The sequence below is a fragment of the Sporothrix brasiliensis genome (assembly GCF_000820605.1).
Source record: "Sporothrix brasiliensis 5110 chromosome Unknown Cont19, whole genome shotgun sequence".
In the NCBI taxonomy this organism is placed as follows: domain Eukaryota; kingdom Fungi; phylum Ascomycota; class Sordariomycetes; order Ophiostomatales; family Ophiostomataceae; genus Sporothrix; species Sporothrix brasiliensis.
The window spans coordinates 402,435-423,457 of NW_024467138.1; the positions used below are offsets into that span (position 1 = coordinate 402,435).

Here is a 21,023-nt window from a genome sequence, read left to right on the forward strand (position 1 = left end):
AACTACACATTTCTCATTAATGTAGCATCTTTAAATTACACAATTGTCTACATCAACGTCAAGTCATGGCTTGTTACAGTGTTAAAATCAAGGTCATTGTGATTTACAGCAGCGATATGTGTTGAATCCATGGGACAGTAGATTTGGCGTTGACTTTGTTTACCGATAAGAACAGTGTCAAAATCCAACAGAAATGGCGGGAGCCCCCAGCGATTAAGGTTAAAGTATGGGTCCCTCCGAACCTCTCACAAATCCCTCTGCACTGTGGTGCCCGTTTTCAGCCGTCAAGTGGCCAGTACATTGTGCAAGGTTAATGTCTGTTTGGTTGGATCGAACAGGCAACTACTACCATCGTTGTCGTGTGTGTGCCAAGACGCATCTGGCGGCTGTTTATGGTTAGTTTTGTAGCTGCCTAATCCTACCAAAAAGGCCTACAGCCTCCTCTTGCACTCGTCCGGAGTCTGTGTCTGTGCCTTGCCATTGGCTTTCTGGTGACCCTTCTCCGCGGGGTGTTTGCGTACTGCATGGTGGTGCTCTGTATAAAGACGCCACAGCCATGTTGCGGGGAAGTCGAAGGATGTCCTTGTCCACCCCGTTCAACTGTTGTTTGCTCATCGACAGATCGACCGCATCCACTTCTCATCATCGCCGCCTCACCATGTTTGGCCGCATCAACCCCAATCCTGCCGGGAACAGCCGTCGTTCTCGCCACGGCCCCACCTCTGGCTTGACCGCAGACGGCCCGGCATCCTCTGCCGCCGCCGCCAGACGTTCGCACGTCGCCTACGGCGGGGCAAGCTTTCTCGTCTTGCACGGCGTCTGTGATCAACGACATCTGGGCCATGCGCATGGCCTCGTCCCCGACGCCGGCGCTGGAATGCGCCGTGGTGGGCGACGGATTTGGGCTGGCCATGGCGGCGCTGTACCTGGGCGTGAACCACGACGACTACTCCTTGTTCAAAGTCCCCGTCGGCGAATACGCTTCGATGTACGGGGACGTCGTCTTGCTCCAGCTGGCCAAGGCGGCATTTGTGCTGGCGATTGTGGTCGGGGCGATGCGGCTGGTGTCCGGGGCGGTGACGCTGGTGCTGGCATGCACGCGGAAGCGGGGGCCTCGGCACCACCCGTATTAGAAGGCGATGGGTGCGTCAAGACAGCGACTCTTGCGGCGTTTGTTATCGACGATATCACAAGCCGGCAGTAAGCCATACCGAGTGGGGATGAGTTAAATACCAGATACCGATTGGTTGTGCGAACGATCCATAGCGGCACAGATTGAGCATCGGATGAAGTTATGTGAATAGCGTTTCAGACTCGCCGTCGCTGCTGCGTGAAAGTAAACCAAATGACTGTGAAAGCGACGGACAGCAAAACTGACGCGCTGCAGAACGTCATATCGATCCAACATGTACATTTACTAAACGTGTTGATTGCCGCACTGTCATTGTAGCCACGCCCGGCCTCCATGCGGCGCCACATCCGGCGTCGGTCTGGCTCGGACGAGCACGGTCGAGTCGGTCTCTCGTTCGGTCCCGACGTTCGTCCACCTATGACAGCTAACGGAAATTCCGTTGGCGCCTTGTGGATCTCGAAAGGGGCGAAATCCAGAGCGATCGACAGAACTGAAGGGATAACACAGACACGACAGACTGGAATTGCGGACAGATGAGAATGTGAAAAAACAGGTGGGATGGGTATTTGTCTACAAACCAGAGTAAGTGGTGTATGTTTGTCTGAGACGGAGGAAAGGACCGCATTTCTTTTCAAAGCATGTCCCACGCTACTAGACCAAGGAGGTCGACCTCGGACGATGGAGAGGAGCGTTTGCGAGAAAGTATTAATACCGGGCCCAGGGCCGACACGCTAAGCCTTAGGGACGTTACGCGCATTGGCGCATTGTCGCATTGTCCGCGGGCAGTCGCAAGTCGGACCTTGAAAGGGCCGACGTTTTGCAATGCGCCGTTCTCGACAGTTGAAAATGGAGGACTTCCCCAACCGCGTCCGACAGCTGCTGGATTTTATGCGTCGTTTTATCATTCGTACACTCCTCAGTTGATAATATTGACATCCACGTCCAATTGTGTGTTAAAGGCTCTCGTTGAACACCACTAACACCACTAAGCCACTAGCCAAACTGCCCACTAACACCGACAGCTGCGGGTTACTTCAGCACCACCAAGCCAAGGTGCACAACATCTCGTCCTCATCAAACAGCTTCATTTTGCACGTCAAGTTCACATCGTTTCCTCCCACGGTCCCCCAGTCCACCCACGCTTATCCCGCGTTGCACCTGCGTGCTGCGACTGCCCACCGACCCAGCTTTGCTTCCACAACAGCCATCTGGAGCGTCCCCCTCACACAACCATACAGGTGTCAGGTTCATTTATTGCTGTTATTATCCCGGCCGACACATATAGCCGCTGTGCTGTCCTCTTCTTCACCGCACCTCTTATTTTGATCTGCAGTCTTCTCCTCCCAATGGCGTTTCTCGCCTCGACTGCACGCATCGGCCTCCGTCCTCTTGCTCAACACCAAACTGTCCCGTCACGACACCTCGCCTCACAGACCAGAACCGCCATTCACAGCCATTCCCTGTCATCACCACCGCGCCCAACCGCCCCCATGAGCGCCTCTGTTCTCTTCGCTGCCGCGGCCGTCGCGGTCGGCGCCTACGTTGCGTACACGCGGACGTCGTCCACCGCCCAGGCCGAGGCGCCGGGGGGCAAGCCCCCGTTTGCCAGCTTCGGGTTCCGCACGCTGAGGCTCGCCAGCAGCGAGACGGTGAACCACAACGTCAAGCACCTGCGGTTCGACCTGCCGGACCCCAAGACGCCGAGCGGCCTGACCGTGACGTCGGCCCTGCTGTCCATTACCTTTCCCAACGGCCGGTGGCTGCCGGTCCTGCGGCCGTACACGCCCATCAACGACACCGGTGCGTGGCGGTCTTCCTCTACTTTTTCATCTTCTATCCCTTTTGCTAACACTGCATGCAGACGACCTCGGCCGCATTGACTTTTTGATCAAGAAATACCCCGACGGCAAGCAGTCCTCTCACCTGCACGGCCTCCAGCCGGGCGACGCCGTCACCTTCTTCCGCATTCCCGGCTACAGCTGGACCCCCAACGAGCAGCAGCACATTGCCGTCATCGCCGGCGGCCAGGGCATCACGCCCTGCTACCAGCTGCTGCGCGGCATCCTGCGCAACAGCAGCGACCGCACCAACGTGACGCTCGTCTGGGGCGTCAACACCGAGGCCGACCTGATCCTGGACAAGGAGCTGGCCGCCCTGCAGGCGCAGCACCCCGGCCGCCTGACGACGCAGTATGTCGTGAGCACGCCGTCCACGAGCGCTACATCGTCCACGGCCTTCAAGAGCGGCCACGTCACGAGCGCGGTGCTCAGGGCCGCGGGCGTCTCGGCGGCCGACGGCGTCGGCAAGGTGTTTTTGAGCGGCCCGCCCGCCATGGAAAAGGCACTGTTGGCGCGCGACGGAGCGCTGGCTGAGCTGGGCTTTGGCAAGAAGGAGGTGCACAAATTCTAGGCGGAAAAGAGCCAAGGGTGTGTCACAACGAGAAAGGTGGTTTCTTCAGGTTTTTTCTTTTCTTCTTGTTCTTATTTTCAACATTTCAATGTTGTTCATGGGGTGTAGTTTCACAGAAAAGACAACAATGCCTGTTGCCATACATTTATCTCGACCAGGTCGTTGGATCGATGATCATTTCTCATTGTCACGAGCTTTAAAATATCAAGCAAAGTTTGTCTGTACAATACTCGTTTGAACACGCTGGTGTCTTTCAAACCTTATTATTTTCTGCTCGTCTTCCAGTCACCGTTGCATATATAAACGGCCTGTTAAGTGGTTGTTTACCCGGACGCAAATTGGCCCCTGTCCAATTACAGATTGCGCCTCGGCGCGTTCATGCCATTGATTGTCGGCCCCATGCAATGCCTGGTCTTAAAACGCTACTGTATTCGGCATACAGTACTTCCCAATGACTCCAATTTGGCATTGGCTGTGTTCCGACGTCACTGATGCCAGCTTGTCAAGTACTGCACAGCACCTCCATTGCCGTTGCCGAGACCGCAGGCCAGATGACATCCAGGCAGGAAAATGGTCCTCTTCGGCTCGTCGTGAAATTCTCCGAGCTTCACAACTGGCTTGCCGTTCGTGTGCCATTCTCATCATCTCCAAGGTAAATCCAGTCTGTGGAACGACAGCGTGCTTGTAAACTGCCAACGACCATGGCCGGCCCGTCACGTTCGACCGCACCGGTCGTCCACACCCACAAAGCATCCATGCTCTTCTTCCTGGCGGCATCGTCCACCCTCGTCACAGCAGCATCCGCAGCCCGCGACTACAGCATGATCAAGTCGGACCTGCCACTGCCCCAGGTCGGCCAGTGCGCCTGGTCCAAGTATGGCTACCCCCTGCCCACCACCGGCCAGGACGTCTGCCCGCGGCCCGTCTCCGACCTCTCGAGCAGCTTTGCGCCCTGGTCGTACCCGCCGTACTGCATCCGCGCGCCCATGAACGCCACCGTCCCCGACCCCGAGGCGGGCGAGGCCCGCGTCAGTGCCGGCGGCCGCAAGTACTGCGTCTACACCGCCCGGACCTTCCGCGGCCGCGGCCTCAGCGTCATCTCGACGCCGCAGGGCGCGGCCAACCTGGTGGCGTCGCTCGACGACACGCGCGTGCTGCCGCGCCTGCGCGACCACCCGGCCAGCAGCATGGCCAGGCGGGACGCGCGGCGGGACGCGGGGCGACCGTACGTGATCAAGAACGTGGCGCCGGGCCGCGGCAAGGGGCTGGTGGCGCGGCGGCGCGTGCCCAAGTGGGGGGAGGCGCTCGTCGGGTTCCCCATCATGGTGGCCCGCACCGACTTTTTCGAGGCGCTGCCGGACGCGGACCGCCAGGCGCTCGAGGACCGCGCGCTGCAGCAGCTGCCGGCCATGGCGCAGGAGGCCATTCTGGCGCTGGCGCACGGCGGGGCGGGCGCCGGCGACAAGGAGCATCTGCTCGAGCACATCTTCCGGAGCAACATTTTTGGCATCGAGATTGCGGGCGTACACCACTTTTCGCTGCAAGTGGAGGGATCGGTACGTTGATGAGATGACCAAGTCCAAATATATATATATATATCTATATATATATATAAAAGGTACTTCGACCGCAGCTGACCTTGTCCTCCCACAGCGCATCAACCACGACTGCCGTCCCAACACCTTTTGGCGGTACTCGCCCAGCACCATGACCCACGAGGTCGTGGCCTTCCGGGAGATCTCCATCGGCGAGGAGTTTACCCACAGTTGTACGTTGCCGTGACCGGTTCCCATGCACCCAGTGTCCAACAGCAGAGACCCAACCGCTGACCCGCAGACCTGCCACTCGGCTTGCCCCTCAAGGACCGCCAAGAGTCCATCCGCCGCTGGGGCTTTTCCTGCCACTGCAGCCTCTGCATGGCGCCCAAGAACCTCGCCCTCGCCTCGGACATCCGCCGCACCCGCCTCGTCGAGATCTACACCACCATGGAGGACGAGGCGGCGCAGGGTCTGCTGACACGCGACACGATCGAGACGCTGCTGGCCGAGATGATGCTCTTGATCAACGGCGAGGACCTGGTGCCCCAGCTGTGCGAGTACTACGCCATGATCGCCCGCGCCTACTTGTCCATCGAGGCCTTTGACGACGCCCGCCACTACGCCCAGCAGTCTGAGGAGTACTGGATCCGGTACGGCACGGAGGAGCACGACAACATCGACGCGGTGCGCGCTCTGTGGAAGCAGATTGCGGCCAAGGAGACGGCCGTGGCCGAGCGCCGTCGCCGCCAGGATGCCGCACGGTCCAGCAAGCTGTAGAGAATGAGGGTCAAAAATACCAGCCGAGGAGGAATCAAATACAGGGCATGCCAAATACAGACTCGACCCAAAACGTAGCCGCAATAAACAAGACGCATATCAACTTTCATGTACTTGCCGTGTAGGGTATATTTGTCTATTGTTCGTAGGGCTAATATCTATTTCGTAGCATCGTAGACGTCGTCAAAGCCTCGCTGCGTGAATCTATGCTGTATGTCTTGCTCCCTGCCATGGTGCCTGCCTCATGCCTTCGTACACGCCGATGCGCCTCTCATTGCCATCAGGCATCCGGCGATGTCGCTGGTGGTGTTCTGAGTAAGCCAGGTGGAGGCGGCACGTCGGGCGGCGGCGTGCCCAGTTCTACTAATCCCTCAAGGGCCTACAAAACGAAACCGGTTAGCTATTTCGACGACATCATGTCAAATACAGATTCGATACAGCAGTTTGGGTAGGCAACGTACCTGCGCGGCCGTCAGCCTCTCTGTGCTCTGAAACTTGAGCATGCCCGCCACAAATCTCCGAATGTCCCGGTCCACGTCGGGTAGAAGTATGTTCCACGGCTTGCGCGGGAATACGTTGTACATGTCAAACGGCGGCGTCGGGAAATGCTCGGCTTCGGGCCACGTTTCGCGTGTCGGTGTGCCCAGTTTCTTGAATATGTCCAGGATCAACCCCAGCTGGTTGCCGTCCTCGTGTGCCGCCCGGGACCGAAACAGCGGCTCGCGTGGTGGCCGGCGAGCGCATTGACCGAGCAGGGCACCTGCCGCCCAAATGTCGACCGCCGTCCCGTAGGCCTCGTTGGTAAAGAGAGTCTCGGGTGCGCGGTAGGAGCCTGTGCCGATGTCGAGACACTTCTTGTCCGCAGGCTCGTCTGGCAGGGACAGCTCGGGGTGCCATGCGGTGCCAAAGTCGGACAGGAACACCGGCCCGTCCAGCCGCTCCAAGAGAATGGACGACGGCTTGATGTCGCGATGGATGATGCCGAGGCTGTGGACGTGTTTGAGGGCAGAGAAGAGGTCGGTAAAGTAGTTCAAAACACGGTCGCGGGTCAAATGGTGGTTGGTATTGCTCGGGCCCTTATCCCCTTCCAGGATACTCTCCAGTGAGAACCGCAAGTAGGGCATCACCAAAACAGGCCGTGAGTCGTACATCAACTTTCTGACCAGTGAGATGCAACGATTGTGGCCCCAGTTCAGGATGCGCATAATCTCGGCTTCGCGCTCAATACTATGCGGCTGCAAGTCGCCGTCGTGCCTCCAGACTTTGAGAGCATATAAATCGCTTCGGTAGACGTCGGCGGATGCACCTTGGCCAATGTGGATGCAGTCCTCGTATGGCCCGATGGTGATGCCTTCCGGATCGTCCATATCCGCATCGAATATTATCTCGGTGTCGCTTGGTGGACCGTCGGAATGGCCAACGGGGTAGGAGTTATTAGCGACTGCTTCCCGGTACTCTCTCTATTTGCGTCAGTGGAGAACAGTACAGAAAATAAAGTAGAGGTGCATAAACAAAGCGGCATGGTTCGTACAAGATTTAGGCTCTCGTTCCACAGTTCCTGCTCGAGGGCTGCTGCAGTCATCCTATCCAGCTCTGGCCGGTCAGTGAGGCCGCTGCGTACCACAGAATGGTCAGTATGTATTGGTACCGGGTCAACCGCAAAGGACAGAAAGGCAAAGACGGGCAGGAATCTTCGTCCACGGCAAAGGATCTCACATTATTCGGATGTTCTTATAACGCTCCTCGAAACCGACATGATTTCGCCAGTTCTCGTCTCCGTCGTCGGACAGGCTACACATTGCGGGTTGTGGTTGAACGTCTTGCCGTAGATCGATAAAATAGCTAGTTGGAAATACGATTAATGAGTGATGAAAAGCGATGTTTCGGCGCAGCGTGCTGCGTGTGATGCTGTGTTATGGATGCCACCGTTTTTGCTATGATGTTGTGATGTTGTGATGTTTTGATGCTGTGACGGTTGCAGCGTTCAAGCTCTGGTGGAGACCGCTAGAAAACCCACCAATCTGGTACGGTTTCAGTGGAGAGCTCCCGGAGAAACGCTTTCCCCGCAGCCGGCCGTCCAATGTCATCCACATGGGGAAGGCGCAACGACAACGCAACGTAAACAAACATAACGACATTGCCTCTTTTACATCGACTGCATAAATACGACGGTGTAGTAGTGTTGTCCTTGGAAACGGGCCTGCCGTAAAAATGGGTTGAAGCAGAGATGAAAGGGCTGACCAGGTGACTGCCGATCAATGTAGCGACACAGGTTGCGCTTTGTTTCAAGGGCGATAGATATCATGAGAAGCACCCTTCAAACGTCATCAGGGTCTCAGCTAGTTGGATGAAACGCATGTCTTTATAGTCTTAAGAATATGAGTGTGACCGGCGAGACCCTCGTGTCCAGAAACTCTTTGCTGGACGTTCCCAGCAAGCTGTTACTTACAGCTCCCGAAATGATTCCTTTAAACTGCGTGAATCCATGTTGCCCATGTCGAAAATGACTTTGTTCTTGAATGATCCTGGCTCACTACTGGCAATGAGGTCTGGTCAAAGGATCACATGTTCGGGTGTCCTTCCCCACACAAAGGAGACAAGGCCCCAGTCGTTGGGATGGCTACGTCATCGCACCTCTCTCCCTGAAAGAAGAGCGGAAAAGCGGGGTGCGCTGAGACAGTTCGCCTACTGTGGCGGAACACTGTATTTTCTCTTTTCAGGCGAAGTCTTAATGCCCTGGAAGACAGCCCTGGAAGACAAAGATAAGAGCGTTGCATGACCGTGTGCTGGAAATGAGTTTTAGCGAGAGATGCAGCGGCCAGCAACAAGACCGCTTCGGTGGAGCCCGTCCTGGGTCCATTGTCTGCAATAGACCAATACGACGAGATACCTTCGTATCCAGGCCGTCGTCTGCCGTGTCTTTTACTTCGTAGGTGATTTTTAGACCAGTGAGATCCGGAGCACTGTGCTGCTCCTCCGCTGTGGGTCTCTGTTTTCCCTTCTGAAGACGCTGTTTGGACAGGGGCTTTCAGTGTGAGTGGGCCCCCGCGTGTTATCTCGACTGAGCTGGTCTGCCTTCTGCGCCTTGATTTTTAGCCCGTGAGGCCCCTGTTACCCCCCGAGCCCCCGCACAAGCTGCATAATTACCCCATGCGGCAGGAAGGAGAAACCGACACGAAGTCGGCAAATCACGGGCGCGTTCATGGTGGTGATGCTGTCCACTGATGGTAGGACAGATACAAATACATCCAGTAACTCGCAGTGCGTCGAACCTTCCCTTATTCGATATCTCCCATTGTTCCTGTTGAGGCCTGGCTTGGTATGCATATGGGGCGATACAGGCGCGAACGACAAAACGGACCCTGTAACTCCTGCCGTGACTGCGCACATGTGTACTTGCCTGATCCGCTTCCGTACGTCCAGTTCAAAGGAAAGAGCGAGTGACGACAGCGCCAGGGCGCTTCTCCATGCCCTAGCATTGCGGGGTATCCACATGGGCTGGCGTAGGCCCTTTTCTCAGCAAACCCCATCACCCCATCTCATGCATCTGCGCGGAACCTTCTCCTTTCAGGGCCTTGGCGCCAGACAAAGCGGTTGTGACTTTGCTCTACTGTTACGTGTTTGACCCTTCCAACGAGCTACTTTGGACGGGCATCACACGTCTCCACGATTTGAAGCCTAGCGCTGGGGCCTACAGAGCGGCGGTGACCCTTCTTGCCCTTTATGGCACCTGCACTCTGTCTCGTCAAGTGTGTATCTTGGGGTACCTCCTGCCATCACAGAGATACGCAATTGCCTAACTAGGCCTGCCGAAGACATCCGTTACGCCCTCTTCGCCAATCGTGACCGATGCCTGGCGCCACTTGCGCCTTCCGTGAGCACAATAAGACAAATCCATCGTGTGCCACTTTCCATTTCCGTATTATCGTGCCTGCCTCGCCTGTTTCTTCTTTGCTCCTAAACTTCTTCCCTTCTTTATCTTCAGTCATCCCCTACTTTTATTCTTTGCTTCTCCAGAATTGTCAATGGCCATCACTGCCAGCGACGTTTCGCTCAACATCTCATTCTGCTCTTAACCCTGGCCTCTCTGCTTCGACAGCAGTGATTCATGGACCAGTCTCTTTCGTCTCGTCTCGGCGCTCTCCTTCACGTCCATCGTCGCCACTTGGCCCTTTCGTCCTCATAGTAAGCGACGCCGATGATTTTGTCACCAAAATTCCATTTCTTCGTTCTGTCGGAGACAATCTCCATTTCGCACAGCATGCTAACACGATACCCATCCAGACCCCATCTCAGCCCCCGCAAACGGCCCCGTAACATGGTCCTAGCCGCCTTTCATCCCCACACATCGCCATCATGTTAACGACATCTGCTGCCACTTTGGCGCCTCGCGTACGCCTGGCCCAGTCTCGCATTCTCGGCTCACGAACACTCGTTGCAGCCGGGACTGTCGCTGTCCTCACCCGGCACCGCCAGCTACAACAACAGACCCGTGGTTTTGGCTTCGGCTGGTGGGCCGACCACGTCGACCATGAGCAGCGCCGCGAGATGCGCCGCCGCTACAAGGCCTTGCACCACCGGTACTCGGATGCCGTGAACCGCAAGATGCTCTGGGAGCAGCAGCATGCCAACAATGCCGACACTCCAACAGCGTACCGGCGCTTTGCCCAGCATTACTGGCAGCCCAAGCGGTACTTTGCATTCGGCCGGTATCGCTCCAACAAGGACAACGTTTTCAAGTCGTCAGAGACGAGCAGCGGCAGCCGCACTTCGAAGAGCAATGCCACTGGCGCAGAGCCCACCATAGAAGACGTTGAGCGCAATGCGTGGGGCCACTTCTTGTTCCGCGACGGCGAGCGCACACATCCTTCCTGGTCGTCCTCGTTTGACGATATCCGAAGCTACATTACCAGACGCCAGGAAGACCTCCTCAATGAGACGCCATTTGGCACGCGGACGGCCAACGCGACGAAAACGACATCGTTAGCATCATCGTCTGCATCCGGTGCCTCTGCATCCACATCCTCGTCCTCCGGGACGCTTCATCCCGACGCCGACTATGTTATAGACCCGATTACGAACCGTAAAGTGTCCAAATCATCTGCCAAGTCCACACCCGATGAAGTTGTCTACGATATGGACCTGCCCCCAACACAAGCCGAGATGCGCGCGTACAAGAATGTGTCGGTCGACGACTCTGCCTTCCACAACCCCACAATTGGCGCCGCCGTCGCCGATTCTATCAGCTTCAAGAACCTTGGCGACGAGGAAGCACCCAAGTACGACGACTTGGACAAGTACAAGCCCGTCAAGCACAATGAACCAGACGGCAAGCCAACCGATGCGCCCGTCGAGATTGGCCATGAAGGTTACGACCAAGCAGAGGTCCAGCAGTACAAACCATTCAAGTGGAACGAGCCGGATGGCAAGCCTGTCGACAAGACGGTTGAACTTGGCCACGAGGGGTACGACCCCGAGGAGCTGGCCAAGTACAAGCCTTTCCTCTGGAACGAGCCAGACGGCAAACCGAACAGCGAACCGGCCGAGCTAGGCCATGCTGGCTACGATCCCGCTGAGGTGCAACAGTACCAGGCATTCCGGTGGAACGAGCCCCACGGTCAACCCAAGGATCAGCCCGTCGAGCTGGGCCACGCGGGCTACGATCAGGCTGAGGTTCAGCAGTACCAGCCATTTGGATACCATGAGCCTCACGGCCGGCCTCCTGTCGCCAACGAGGAGAAGGGCCGTCACGGATATGATGCCGCCGAGGTTCAGAGCTACAAGGCGTTCCGGTACAACGAGCCAGATGGCAAGCCCCTTATTACTACCGGCGAGCTTGGCCGTGAAGGTTACGACACCGCTGAGGTGCAGACCTGCCAAGCTGTCCGATACAACGAGCCCGACGGCAAGGCATCCGAGACCGCCGAGGATGTTACCGACTCATCAGAACTGTCATCGTACGGCGCGGTCCGATACCAGGAACCCGACGGAAAGCCATCCGTTAGCGCTGACTCGACAGCCGACAGCCTGAAGGAGTACGACACGAAGTCGGCCAATACGGAGCCATATGACGAGGCGTACTCCACTGTTTTGCGGGAATTGAGGGCGCTGTCTCACCACGACGCAGACGCGGCCGCATCGAGCAACGGCTCCTACGGCTTTGAGTCCGAATCCGGCGGGACCGGCACTGCTTCTGCTTCTGGAAAGCAGGCCAAAAATGACGGAGCTCGCCCTAGCCGATCTGCCCTTGAATCGTCCATGGACCGGATCAGTGCTGAGCACGATGTCATCGACAGGCTGGCCAGCGTCTCCATCAAGTCGCATAAGAGCCGCGCTCGGAAGCAGATGACCGATGCGGAACGCAGGCAAGCACAACTAGACCCGTACTGCACGAAGCCCCAGGGCCTCGAGACGGCCTTTGCCGAGGAGTGCGGTGGTGAGGGTACTGTACCAATCTTCGTTAAGACACACAAGCGTGTCGATCGTGATCCCCCTTCCCTGCCTGTGGCCGCGACCTCGACTTCCACGGAACCGTTCGTGTACAAAATTCTTGCCTACAACCCCGGTATGAACACAATCGACATTGCCGAGACATCATCGACCGTGCCTGACGCATCGTCGCCCATGCCGGCTGCGGACGTGCTGCTGCGTCTTTCTAATCCTGCAAAGTTCTTCCCCCATTTTGAGCCTCTCCGCGCCCAGGGCTTCGAGATTGTTTCCGGTAGCGGTGACGTCCTCATCTTCCGCAAGGTGCGCGAGCCGTCGGATGGAGAAGGCAGTGCGCCGTCCAAGACGCCAACGCCCAAGATCGCCCAGAAGACGGCGCGGCGCGCCATGTCTGCCACGACCGTCAATCCTATCGACATGACCGGCAAGCATAGCTACGTACCCCCGTCAACGGCGAACTTTGTCTCGCCCACCGGCTACGTCAACCTGGACCTCCCACCTCTGCACGAGGGGTCTGCCGCCTCATCTGCCGATTTGCCATCGCCCCCTCCTGCTTCGGCGAAAGCTTCGTCCACATCTTTCCAGTCCGGTATTGGCGTCCGCCGTGAAGAGCCCGTGTTCAGCGGGCCCAAAGACAGCAGCAGCAAAGCCGGCACGACTGCCGGTCCTGGTGTGGCCAAGCGGATGGTGGTCGGTGCCACCTGGGTTGCGGGTGTGTCGTATGTCATTGGGGTAGCGAGTGAATACGTCAAGGGCCGTTGAGAGCTAGTTACTCTCACTTGCCCGTCGGCAGGGCCGACACGAGGAAGTCATTCCTTTTATCCTTCGCTTCTACTTCCCGCATTCGTTCCATTTCCTATTCTTTTCCTTTCTCATACGTCATTTCCACTCGCTTTTTACACATAGTCGTTCTACCGGAGCATTACCTGGGTTTTTGCTTGTCATTCTGTTTCCTTTGTGGTGCTCATTGCTGAGAAGCCAGCCACTTGTACATTTCCTATCCCCATGTCCACCATCCCCCCAGTACCTATCTTTTGTGCCTACCTCAAAGCACCACTTCCCGGGCGTCTGACTATGTTGTGGGTTATACCCTACTTTACTGTCGATTTTTGGTTGCTCATTTTCATACTTATTATGTGGTATTGTTATCATCATTGGGTATCGCCAAGATGGATTGTTTTGATGTGTTGTTGGAATCGTTCTTGGCCATGTTGTCAACCCTTCTCATGGAGTTCATAGCTTTGTAGCTATAAATACCACACGATATTTACCGTACCTCATGCGAAAAGAATTAATAAAAACCGGCCAAAAGCAGTAGTTTCGTAATCCTCCCGCCCAATGCCAGGGCTTATTTGCCGCTTGCCATGCAATTTGCAACCTAGGACGAGCTCTTTGTACGCCTCAAGCTGACGTGTTGCAAGGTACTTTCCAAGTGATTTTTAAAACTCCGCAACGAAACAAAACAATACGTTACTTATGCACAATCTCACTAAACCCCCAGTCTGACTCGTAGAGGCCCCGCACCGAGACACCATCAGGCGAGTGAAGATGTTGGTGCTGACGATGTGGAGCGGTGGCTTCGTCGCCGCCACCCGTGTGCGGATGGCACCCACACTCCAGCCCCGTCGACTGCACCATCATCGCCCGCCGGTATTCCTGCTCGTCCCAGCTCTGCCGCCGGTCCGGGGCCGGTGTCCAGGCGGTGGTGGCAGCCATGCAGTGCTGGGCGGCTTGCGACGGTGCAGGGGACCGGGAGCAAGAGCGGGAGCGAGAGCGACTATGGCTGCCGCACACGCGCGGGGACGGTGGTGCCAGAAGGGCAGTCTTTCCTTGCAGCTGCTGGGCACGCGGTGGATGGGCACTCTGGCCGTGGGTGCGGTGGTGGTGGTGTCTGTGTGGGTGGGCGAGTAAGTGCCTCTCCAAGGCGGCCAAGGGATCCGAGGGATCCTGGCTGACGGCGGGCCTTGTGTGGTTGTTGTTGTTGGCACTGCCGGTGCCCACCGCGGTGGCCGCGTCGTAGCTGCTGCCGCCGCCGTCGCGGAAATGTAATGGGTCGGGGGGGAACATCGTGTTCAATGTACGGCAATGCGAATGTAATGCGTAGCTCAACGTACCGACTGTTCTTGTAAGGATGGTGATTAAGAATACTTTACAATGTAGATTGCTTCAATAGTATCGATATGGGTCCTGTAGGGTAAAGGGAAATAAGAATAGAAAGACGAAGGACAACATCACTCTATGATGCATTGAGGTGAAGGCACTCGCCAAATATATGTCACTGTTCATCCTAGGTACATCGTTCCTTCCCCATTGCCGGTCGCCTTTCTGTCAGTTGACAAAAGAAGCACGGTGAATCTCAACGAATGAATGAAACTGAATCTGTTTGTCCGGTTGTGTGCAGATTGTGGCGAGAGCGACTTCACAGAACGCAACCGTTGGAGCAGTCACCAATCAGGTTGTCGACACCATCTCACCATGTATGGCTGTGGCCTCCCAATGTATCACACACATCTCAGCCAGTGGCTGCAACAATTGTTGGAAGCAGGTGAAGAGATGTTTCATTTTCTTTGTTCCATGGATTTTGTCTCGTTACGTCGTTTATTAATTAGATTCCCCTCTTTATGACCCTCGTATCTCAAACGTGTCCTGCCAAAATTGCCACAGACCGTGGAGTGTCGCGTGTCATTTTAGCATGGAATTGAGAGTCACAGACAAATAGCAAGGGTTTGACCAAGGCCGCAGTTGTCACCACACAGCGCCAGAGTAAAAGCACACCATCTTTTCCGTACTTGGATCGAACAGCCCACATTACGGCCTCGACATTTTTATTTCGAAATGTTTTTATTTCATCATAGCATTTGGCAAGGCTTTCAGGACCTGCAAGCAAAATGACATCAAAATCATGCCAAGGCGACGGCTTTGCTGCCAAATACGTGAACTTATTTTTTTGCGAAACAAATAAATAAAATAAAAACCCAGTACTTCCGGTGGAATGTCGTGCGTCCCAAAGAAGTGAAAAAAAACTCGCCTTGTCTAGGTTGCTCTAGAACAGAAAACAAACAATTCATAAATGCGTGCGGGATAGGCTTCAAACGTCCAGGTTAGGCAGGGTCTCACATTAGCCCCAAAACGCGTCGATACAATGGAGAAGCTCCAGCAGATATGCATAAACAACACTCATTTTTCCAACCGTGACTCGCGTCTTTGGAATTTCCTCGTGCACTTTGTCCTCTGGGTCTGTTTCCAAGGCTGCCCAGGCTACTTTATCAGATGAACGCAAAGGGCAGTCTGTGAACCAAGAGTAAAATAAGCCGACAATAATACTGTTTGTATGAGCTGTTAGTTGTGTGATACAAGCCTTTCTAAGAAAAGACTTCTGTTCAAGCTTTCTTGCCTCGAGACTCGAGCCTTCCTGCCAAGGTAGCTAATCCCTTGGCTTATCTGGGCACGAGGACGCCACAATTCCCGACGACTCGGAACTTTTGCGACCGTAGAAGCGTCCTAACAGGAGTTTCTAAACTGCAACTTTTCGTATGATCCAGAAACACCTTACCCAGCATGACTCGACTGCCATTTCACTGCGCAAGCGAGACCACCTGACAAGGCAAGATACGATGGAGACGAAGGCGGGATACAGGAAATGAACAGCGTGATCATGGTCGATCTTTCAGTGGACCCAACCAGTCTGAGCCACACAATTTTACACGACAGGTACAGGGCCCATTCTCGCCCTGTCGCCGTTTGCCCTACTGCCCTGCTCGCTCCGGCCGTATGCAAAGTCCGCGCCTGCGGGGCGTGGGAAAGGGGAATCTTTCAATGGACAGACCCCGGTGCGGGAATCTTATGCACCTTGTCTCTTGTGAATACGAGGCGAGGGTTTGCTAGCGCGGCTCAACTCTAATAATAAGCTTGTCAGCGAGTTGCCGAGAGGTGCCGCAGAAGCGGAAGGGATAGACAAAAGACGACGAGATTGGCCGAACGCCGTTGTATTTTGGGTGAGACCCTGCGTCGGAAACCGGTATTCGATGCTTACGCCGTGTGATTGTTCTTTTATTTTCCCTACGTAATCTGCAATGTGCTGTTCGCAAGGTTTGGTACGCCCGACGAGCCAACACACTTGCCAAACCATCCGAGTTCCGTGGCCCCCTTTTCAATGCTGACTGCGCCGCGCTCTCTGGCCCTCGGACCAAAATGGTAGAAGAAGGCATACGCATCTTCTCGACGATGCATCACTTTTGTCGCGAATGAGGTGTTACGATGCGCTCCGAGACCGCCGGTGTCACTTTTTACACATTGTCCCCGACTACATTGCTGGCCAAGACGCGCCAGATTGAGAACGGCCCGGCGCGATGCGCATCTCGCGTGGCCGCGCCCGCATATGGCGGCGCGTGGCATTTGTCGTGGCCGCCATCGCCTTGGTCTACTTGATGCTGCCTCTCGACAGCCACACGCGACTGGCCGTCCGCCGACTGCTCCACACCCCGCTGCAGCGCACCTTTTCACGCCAACAGTTGCTAGCGACACCACCGCCGTACCCCGTCGACTTGGCGACGGACGTTGTGCTCGTCATCAAGACGGGATACGGGACGCGGGGCAGGCTACCGGGGACATTGGCATTTCTCGACGGCGGGAACAGCACGAACCCTGTCCCTGAGGGGCCTCTTTTCAGCAACATATTGCTGGTTGGTGATTTTGTGACGCAGCAAGGGCAGCACTACCGCTGCAACGGGGCGGAGCTGCCGATGAACGATGTGGTGGGCATGACGATCTCGCTTGCCGGGCCGCAGCCCAAGGAAAGGGAGCCCGCCCCAAAGGTCGGCTTCTACCACGATCTGCAGAATGCCATCCTCGCAGCAGACGAAGAAGCGGCCATGGCCTTGTCCAAAAAATTCGGCTGGGAACTCGATGCCTTGAAGGTAGGACGCCCCATCCCCCCTTTTTCTGTTTATCACTGTCTTCCCCACGCCCCAGCATGTACCACCATTTCTCACCATGCGCAGTTCATCTCCAGCCTTGAGCTCGCCTACCGCCGCTTCCCTGACAAGAAGTGGTACGTCCTCGCCGACGACGACACGTACCTCGTGCGGCCGGCGCTGCGCCAGTTCCTCGGCCAGTTCCACCCCGCCTGCGAGCACTACCTCGGAAATGGCGTCGGCGGCTGGGAGGGCCGCTTCGCCCACGGCGGGTCGTCCATTTTTCTGTCCCACGGCGCCCTGCGCCGCCTCTTTGATGGCCACCCCGAAATCGTCACGGCCGCGCACACGACGGCACTCACCACCGGCATGGGTGACTCCCTGCTGTCCAACACGCTCATGAAGGTCGGGCTCTACGTGGCGGAGGAGCACAACGTCCTGTTCAACGGCGAGACGCCCGAGACCGCCAAGATCCGGCCGGACCGCTTCTGCCTGCCGGTCCTGTCCTTCCACGGCCTGCGGGCGCCGGACCAAACCCTGGCCGTCGACCGCGTCCTCCAGACCAACTGGACCGCGCCGACGCCCCCGCTGTGGCGTGATATCTGGAGACTGTATGGCGGCCCATCGCTCGAATCGCTTGAAGCGACACCCCACCGCGTTGACTGGGACCATGTGGGCTCGCTGGACGAGCACACCACGACGGTACGGGATGTCAAGCGGGCCAGTGACTGTCAGATGCTGTGCGAAGCCCGTCGCGACCAGTGCATGGCATGGCGGTGGCAGCAGGAGATCGGTGAGTGCCACCAGAGCCCGTGGGTGATTGTGGGCGGCAAGGCGGAGGGAAAGACGTCGGGACTGAACCTGCGGCTCGTACGAAAACTGGACGAGTCCTGCAATATTTGAACCATGAAGGGTGCCGTGTGTAGAGCAAGATTCCCAATAAATAAATTAATTAGAAAAGGAAATATTGAGCGATGATACCCATCTTCTTTGGACTGCCATGGATTGTGCATGCATGACCAATAGACTACCCTGTCGATAGCTCTGCATTGTGGACTGTGATTACAATATATATAGGTATAATCGAAATGTTTACTCATAGAAGTAAGAACTCACCTAGTGTATTTATACGGTAGAATCTACACCACAGCAAGTTTAACCATTTGCAAGTGATGGGTGCGGCTCTCGACACTTCCCAGGAAGGAACAACGGTCGGCTGTCTCCACCAACAGGGCTGGCACCTTCCGTAAACAAACAACACTAATTCGGGCCGGTCCTAGACGAGTTAAATCTAATTTATTAATTTGACTTTATGAGGAACTGGCTATGCTGACAATATGGTATACGACATACTCTCTTAAGATACTCAATTCTTTGTGTTTCTGCAGAGGAAAAACGAATACACATTTTAGCATCTCGTAATTCGGGTAGCCAAGTGCAAAACATTGAACTGGGAGCCTCGTTGAGCTTGCAGGGGTCTGCCCCGCCCCCGCTGCGCCTCCTTTTTTCAGATGGTCCATGAGCTCAAGTCAATACTCACCGCATGAATGTTTACGAATCCCTTTCTGGGGGGGTTATCCTCAAAAAAAAAGATACATATTCATTTTTGTCTTTGGCGACCCAATCTTCAATATACCACAGACGCTTACACGCTCCGGGAAGTCAAGATGACCATGACCGCAGACGCAGCGCAACCAGGAGCATCTGAGGCAGTCTTGCCCCTCAGAGGCCACGGTCCACCAAAGCCAGAGAACGCGTTGCCGTACCGTGACAAAGCGATCGACAGCAACGGACTGCGTCTGCTGACCATCGAGCCGGCCGCAAACGACGACGATCCTGTCGTCTGTACGCTGGTCGAGACGCGGTTCGGCAACAAGCCCAAGTTCCACGCCCTGTCGTACACGTGGGGCCACAAGACGGCCGACGATCCGACCATCACGCTCAACGGGTTTCCGTTTGTCGTGCGACACAACCTCTTTGACGCGCTCACCTTCTTTCGGCGCCAAAACCAGGCGGCGGATGCAGGCCAGCAGTTCTGGATCGATGCAATCTGCATCAACCAGAGCGACGTCGAGGAGCGCAACCGGCAGGTGCGGATCATGGACCAGATCTACTTCCGGGCGACTGAGGTCGTCGTCTGGCTGGGCGAAGCGTACGAGCGCTTTGAGGCGCCCGTGCGACCGGAATCGGGCGTGGAGGGCAACAGCTGGGATGGTATCACCACCGCCAACACCAACAACACCAGCAACGACGGCGTCGGCACCGCCGTGCGCAGTGGACGAAACGCATACGGGCGCCAGTGGGAGCTCTGCGGGCAGCTGCAGGTGGACCCGTACTGGGAGCGCGTCTGGATCTTGCAGGAGATTACCAAGGCGTGGACGCTGCACGTCCACTTTGGCCGGCGGTCGTCGTATACGTGGGACGAGTTTCTCGTGTTTTTGCGCAGCAACACCCGGCGGGAGGACGCCCGCGCCGGGCAGCAGGCCGGCCCCCTGTGGCTGCACGAGAGCCTGCGCGCCAAGGACCAACGGGGCGCGCACACGCTGATTGAGCTGCTGCAGGACCACCGGGCGGCCAAGTGCGCCGACCTGCACGACAAGGTGTACGGGCTGCTGGGCATGGCGACGAACGGCGGCGGGTTCCCCATCGACTACAACAAGTCGCTGTTCGACCTGTGGGTGGACACCATGGTCTTTTTGAACGGAAAGCGGCTCTTGACGGCGGAGCACAACGTGGTCTTTGTCGGGCAGCTGGTCCGGGAGATCCTGCAGGTCGCGGACAGCGATCTTCGCCTGCCGGCCCTGGGCGCCGGTGGCGATGCGGCCCATGCCACCTACGTCGAGCAGATTGACGCGCGCGACCGCGTCGACATGGCGACGGAGAAGCGCCACGTTCTGGACCGGCTGACACGCCCGGCCCCCACGCATCCCCAGGCCTACCACCACCACGCGACCGTGCTGGGCCAGATCCTGCTGGTGGGCCCCTCGACCGAAAGCATCGTGGCCGAGCCGGGCACGCTGTCGATGTGGACCGGGTTCATTGACGACCTGTACGACGCAGGCCAGGTCAAGGACGCGCACATGGAGAGCAACAATCTCATCCGCGTGCTTCTCGGTGCAGACGAGGCCCAGATGGCGGCCGCGTGCGTGTCCGTGCCGTCGACCGTCTTGTTTGCCCCCGAGACGTTTCCGGTGGAAGCCCGTGAGTTCAAGGCAGCAGACGTGCCCGGGGCAGCCGCGCTGGCGGAGACCGATGGCACAGAGGAGTCGTCGTCGTCGTCGCCATCGTCGTTGTCTGCGGCCCCCAAGCTATACTATCTCGAGGCCATCACGGGCGCGACACGCCACAAAATGGGCGTGGCGGCCGGGCTGGTGAAGGCGGGCGACATCGTCTGCGAGGTCGGGCCGCTGAGGCTGCTTGTTCGGCTGTTTCGCGAGGGCCCGTTGGCCGGCCGGGCGTGCGTTGTTGGCACGGCGCTCACGACGGAGGACGTTTGCCGCCACAACGCGCACGCGTACTCTGCACAAAACATGCGCATCATCGATCGGTATGCCGACATTTACCTTGGCAAGGAGGCGCTGTACGTCATTTCTGGATTGGCGAGTCGCCATCCGGGGTCTGGTTCCTGAAGCGGGTGCATCCTGCCGGTGAGCAGATTGGTAATCAGTATGTTTGTTAGTCGTGCATCTCCACATTCTTCGGTGATGGGGTGTTGAACCGGGGGAGAGACGTTTGTAAACAACAGAAGGCTTATTAATTTCAGATTTTATTTGTCTGTTTCTTTCTTTTTTATTTTCGGTTTTTTTT

At 56.7% G+C, this 21,023-nt stretch overlaps 8 protein-coding genes across 8 annotated transcripts; 7 read left to right on the top strand and 1 right to left on the bottom strand.

Moving 5' to 3' along the window:
• Positions 1 to 658: 658 nt before the first annotated feature.
• SPBR_01091 (uncharacterized protein) lies at positions 659 to 1,133 on the top strand (the record flags this gene model as incomplete). The annotated part of the gene is made up of 2 exons (XM_040759409.1): positions 659 to 770; positions 799 to 1,133. The coding sequence occupies 2 exons, from the start codon at positions 659 to 661 to the stop codon at positions 1,131 to 1,133; spliced, it is 447 nt and encodes a 148-aa protein (XP_040617917.1).
• Positions 1,134 to 2,622: 1,489 nt separating this feature from the next.
• SPBR_00902 (cytochrome-b5 reductase) lies at positions 2,623 to 3,541 on the top strand (the record flags this gene model as incomplete). The annotated part of the gene is made up of 2 exons (XM_040759221.1): positions 2,623 to 2,932; positions 2,994 to 3,541. The coding sequence occupies 2 exons, from the start codon at positions 2,623 to 2,625 to the stop codon at positions 3,539 to 3,541; spliced, it is 858 nt and encodes a 285-aa protein (XP_040617918.1).
• Positions 3,542 to 4,242: 701 nt separating this feature from the next.
• On the top strand, positions 4,243 to 5,856 carry SPBR_00498 (uncharacterized protein; the record flags this gene model as incomplete). The annotated part of the gene is made up of 3 exons (XM_040758817.1): positions 4,243 to 5,097; positions 5,195 to 5,309; positions 5,378 to 5,856. The coding sequence occupies 3 exons, from the start codon at positions 4,243 to 4,245 to the stop codon at positions 5,854 to 5,856; spliced, it is 1,449 nt and encodes a 482-aa protein (XP_040617919.1).
• Positions 5,857 to 6,461: 605 nt separating this feature from the next.
• On the top strand, positions 6,462 to 7,133 carry SPBR_01006 (uncharacterized protein; the record flags this gene model as incomplete). The annotated part of the gene is made up of 2 exons (XM_040759325.1): positions 6,462 to 6,914; positions 7,053 to 7,133. 2 exons carry the CDS (start codon positions 6,462 to 6,464, stop codon positions 7,131 to 7,133), a joined length of 534 nt encoding a protein of 177 aa, XP_040617920.1.
• A 3,079-nt stretch (positions 7,134 to 10,212) lies between these two features.
• Positions 10,213 to 13,065, top strand: SPBR_00170 (uncharacterized protein; the record flags this gene model as incomplete). The annotated part of the gene is made up of 1 exon (XM_040758490.1): positions 10,213 to 13,065. One exon carries the CDS (start codon positions 10,213 to 10,215, stop codon positions 13,063 to 13,065), a length of 2,853 nt encoding a protein of 950 aa, XP_040617921.1.
• A 708-nt stretch (positions 13,066 to 13,773) lies between these two features.
• Positions 13,774 to 14,370, bottom strand: SPBR_01038 (uncharacterized protein; the record flags this gene model as incomplete). Its single annotated transcript, XM_040759357.1, has 2 exons — positions 13,774 to 14,025; positions 14,098 to 14,370. 2 exons carry the CDS (start codon positions 14,368 to 14,370, stop codon positions 13,774 to 13,776), a joined length of 525 nt encoding a protein of 174 aa, XP_040617922.1.
• A 2,282-nt stretch (positions 14,371 to 16,652) lies between these two features.
• Positions 16,653 to 18,119, top strand: SPBR_00573 (uncharacterized protein; the record flags this gene model as incomplete). The annotated part of the gene is made up of 2 exons (XM_040758892.1): positions 16,653 to 17,219; positions 17,304 to 18,119. The coding sequence occupies 2 exons, from the start codon at positions 16,653 to 16,655 to the stop codon at positions 18,117 to 18,119; spliced, it is 1,383 nt and encodes a 460-aa protein (XP_040617923.1).
• Positions 18,120 to 18,883: 764 nt separating this feature from the next.
• Positions 18,884 to 20,845, top strand: SPBR_00360 (uncharacterized protein; the record flags this gene model as incomplete). The annotated part of the gene is made up of 1 exon (XM_040758679.1): positions 18,884 to 20,845. One exon carries the CDS (start codon positions 18,884 to 18,886, stop codon positions 20,843 to 20,845), a length of 1,962 nt encoding a protein of 653 aa, XP_040617924.1.
• Between the last annotated feature and the right edge of the window lie 178 nt (positions 20,846 to 21,023).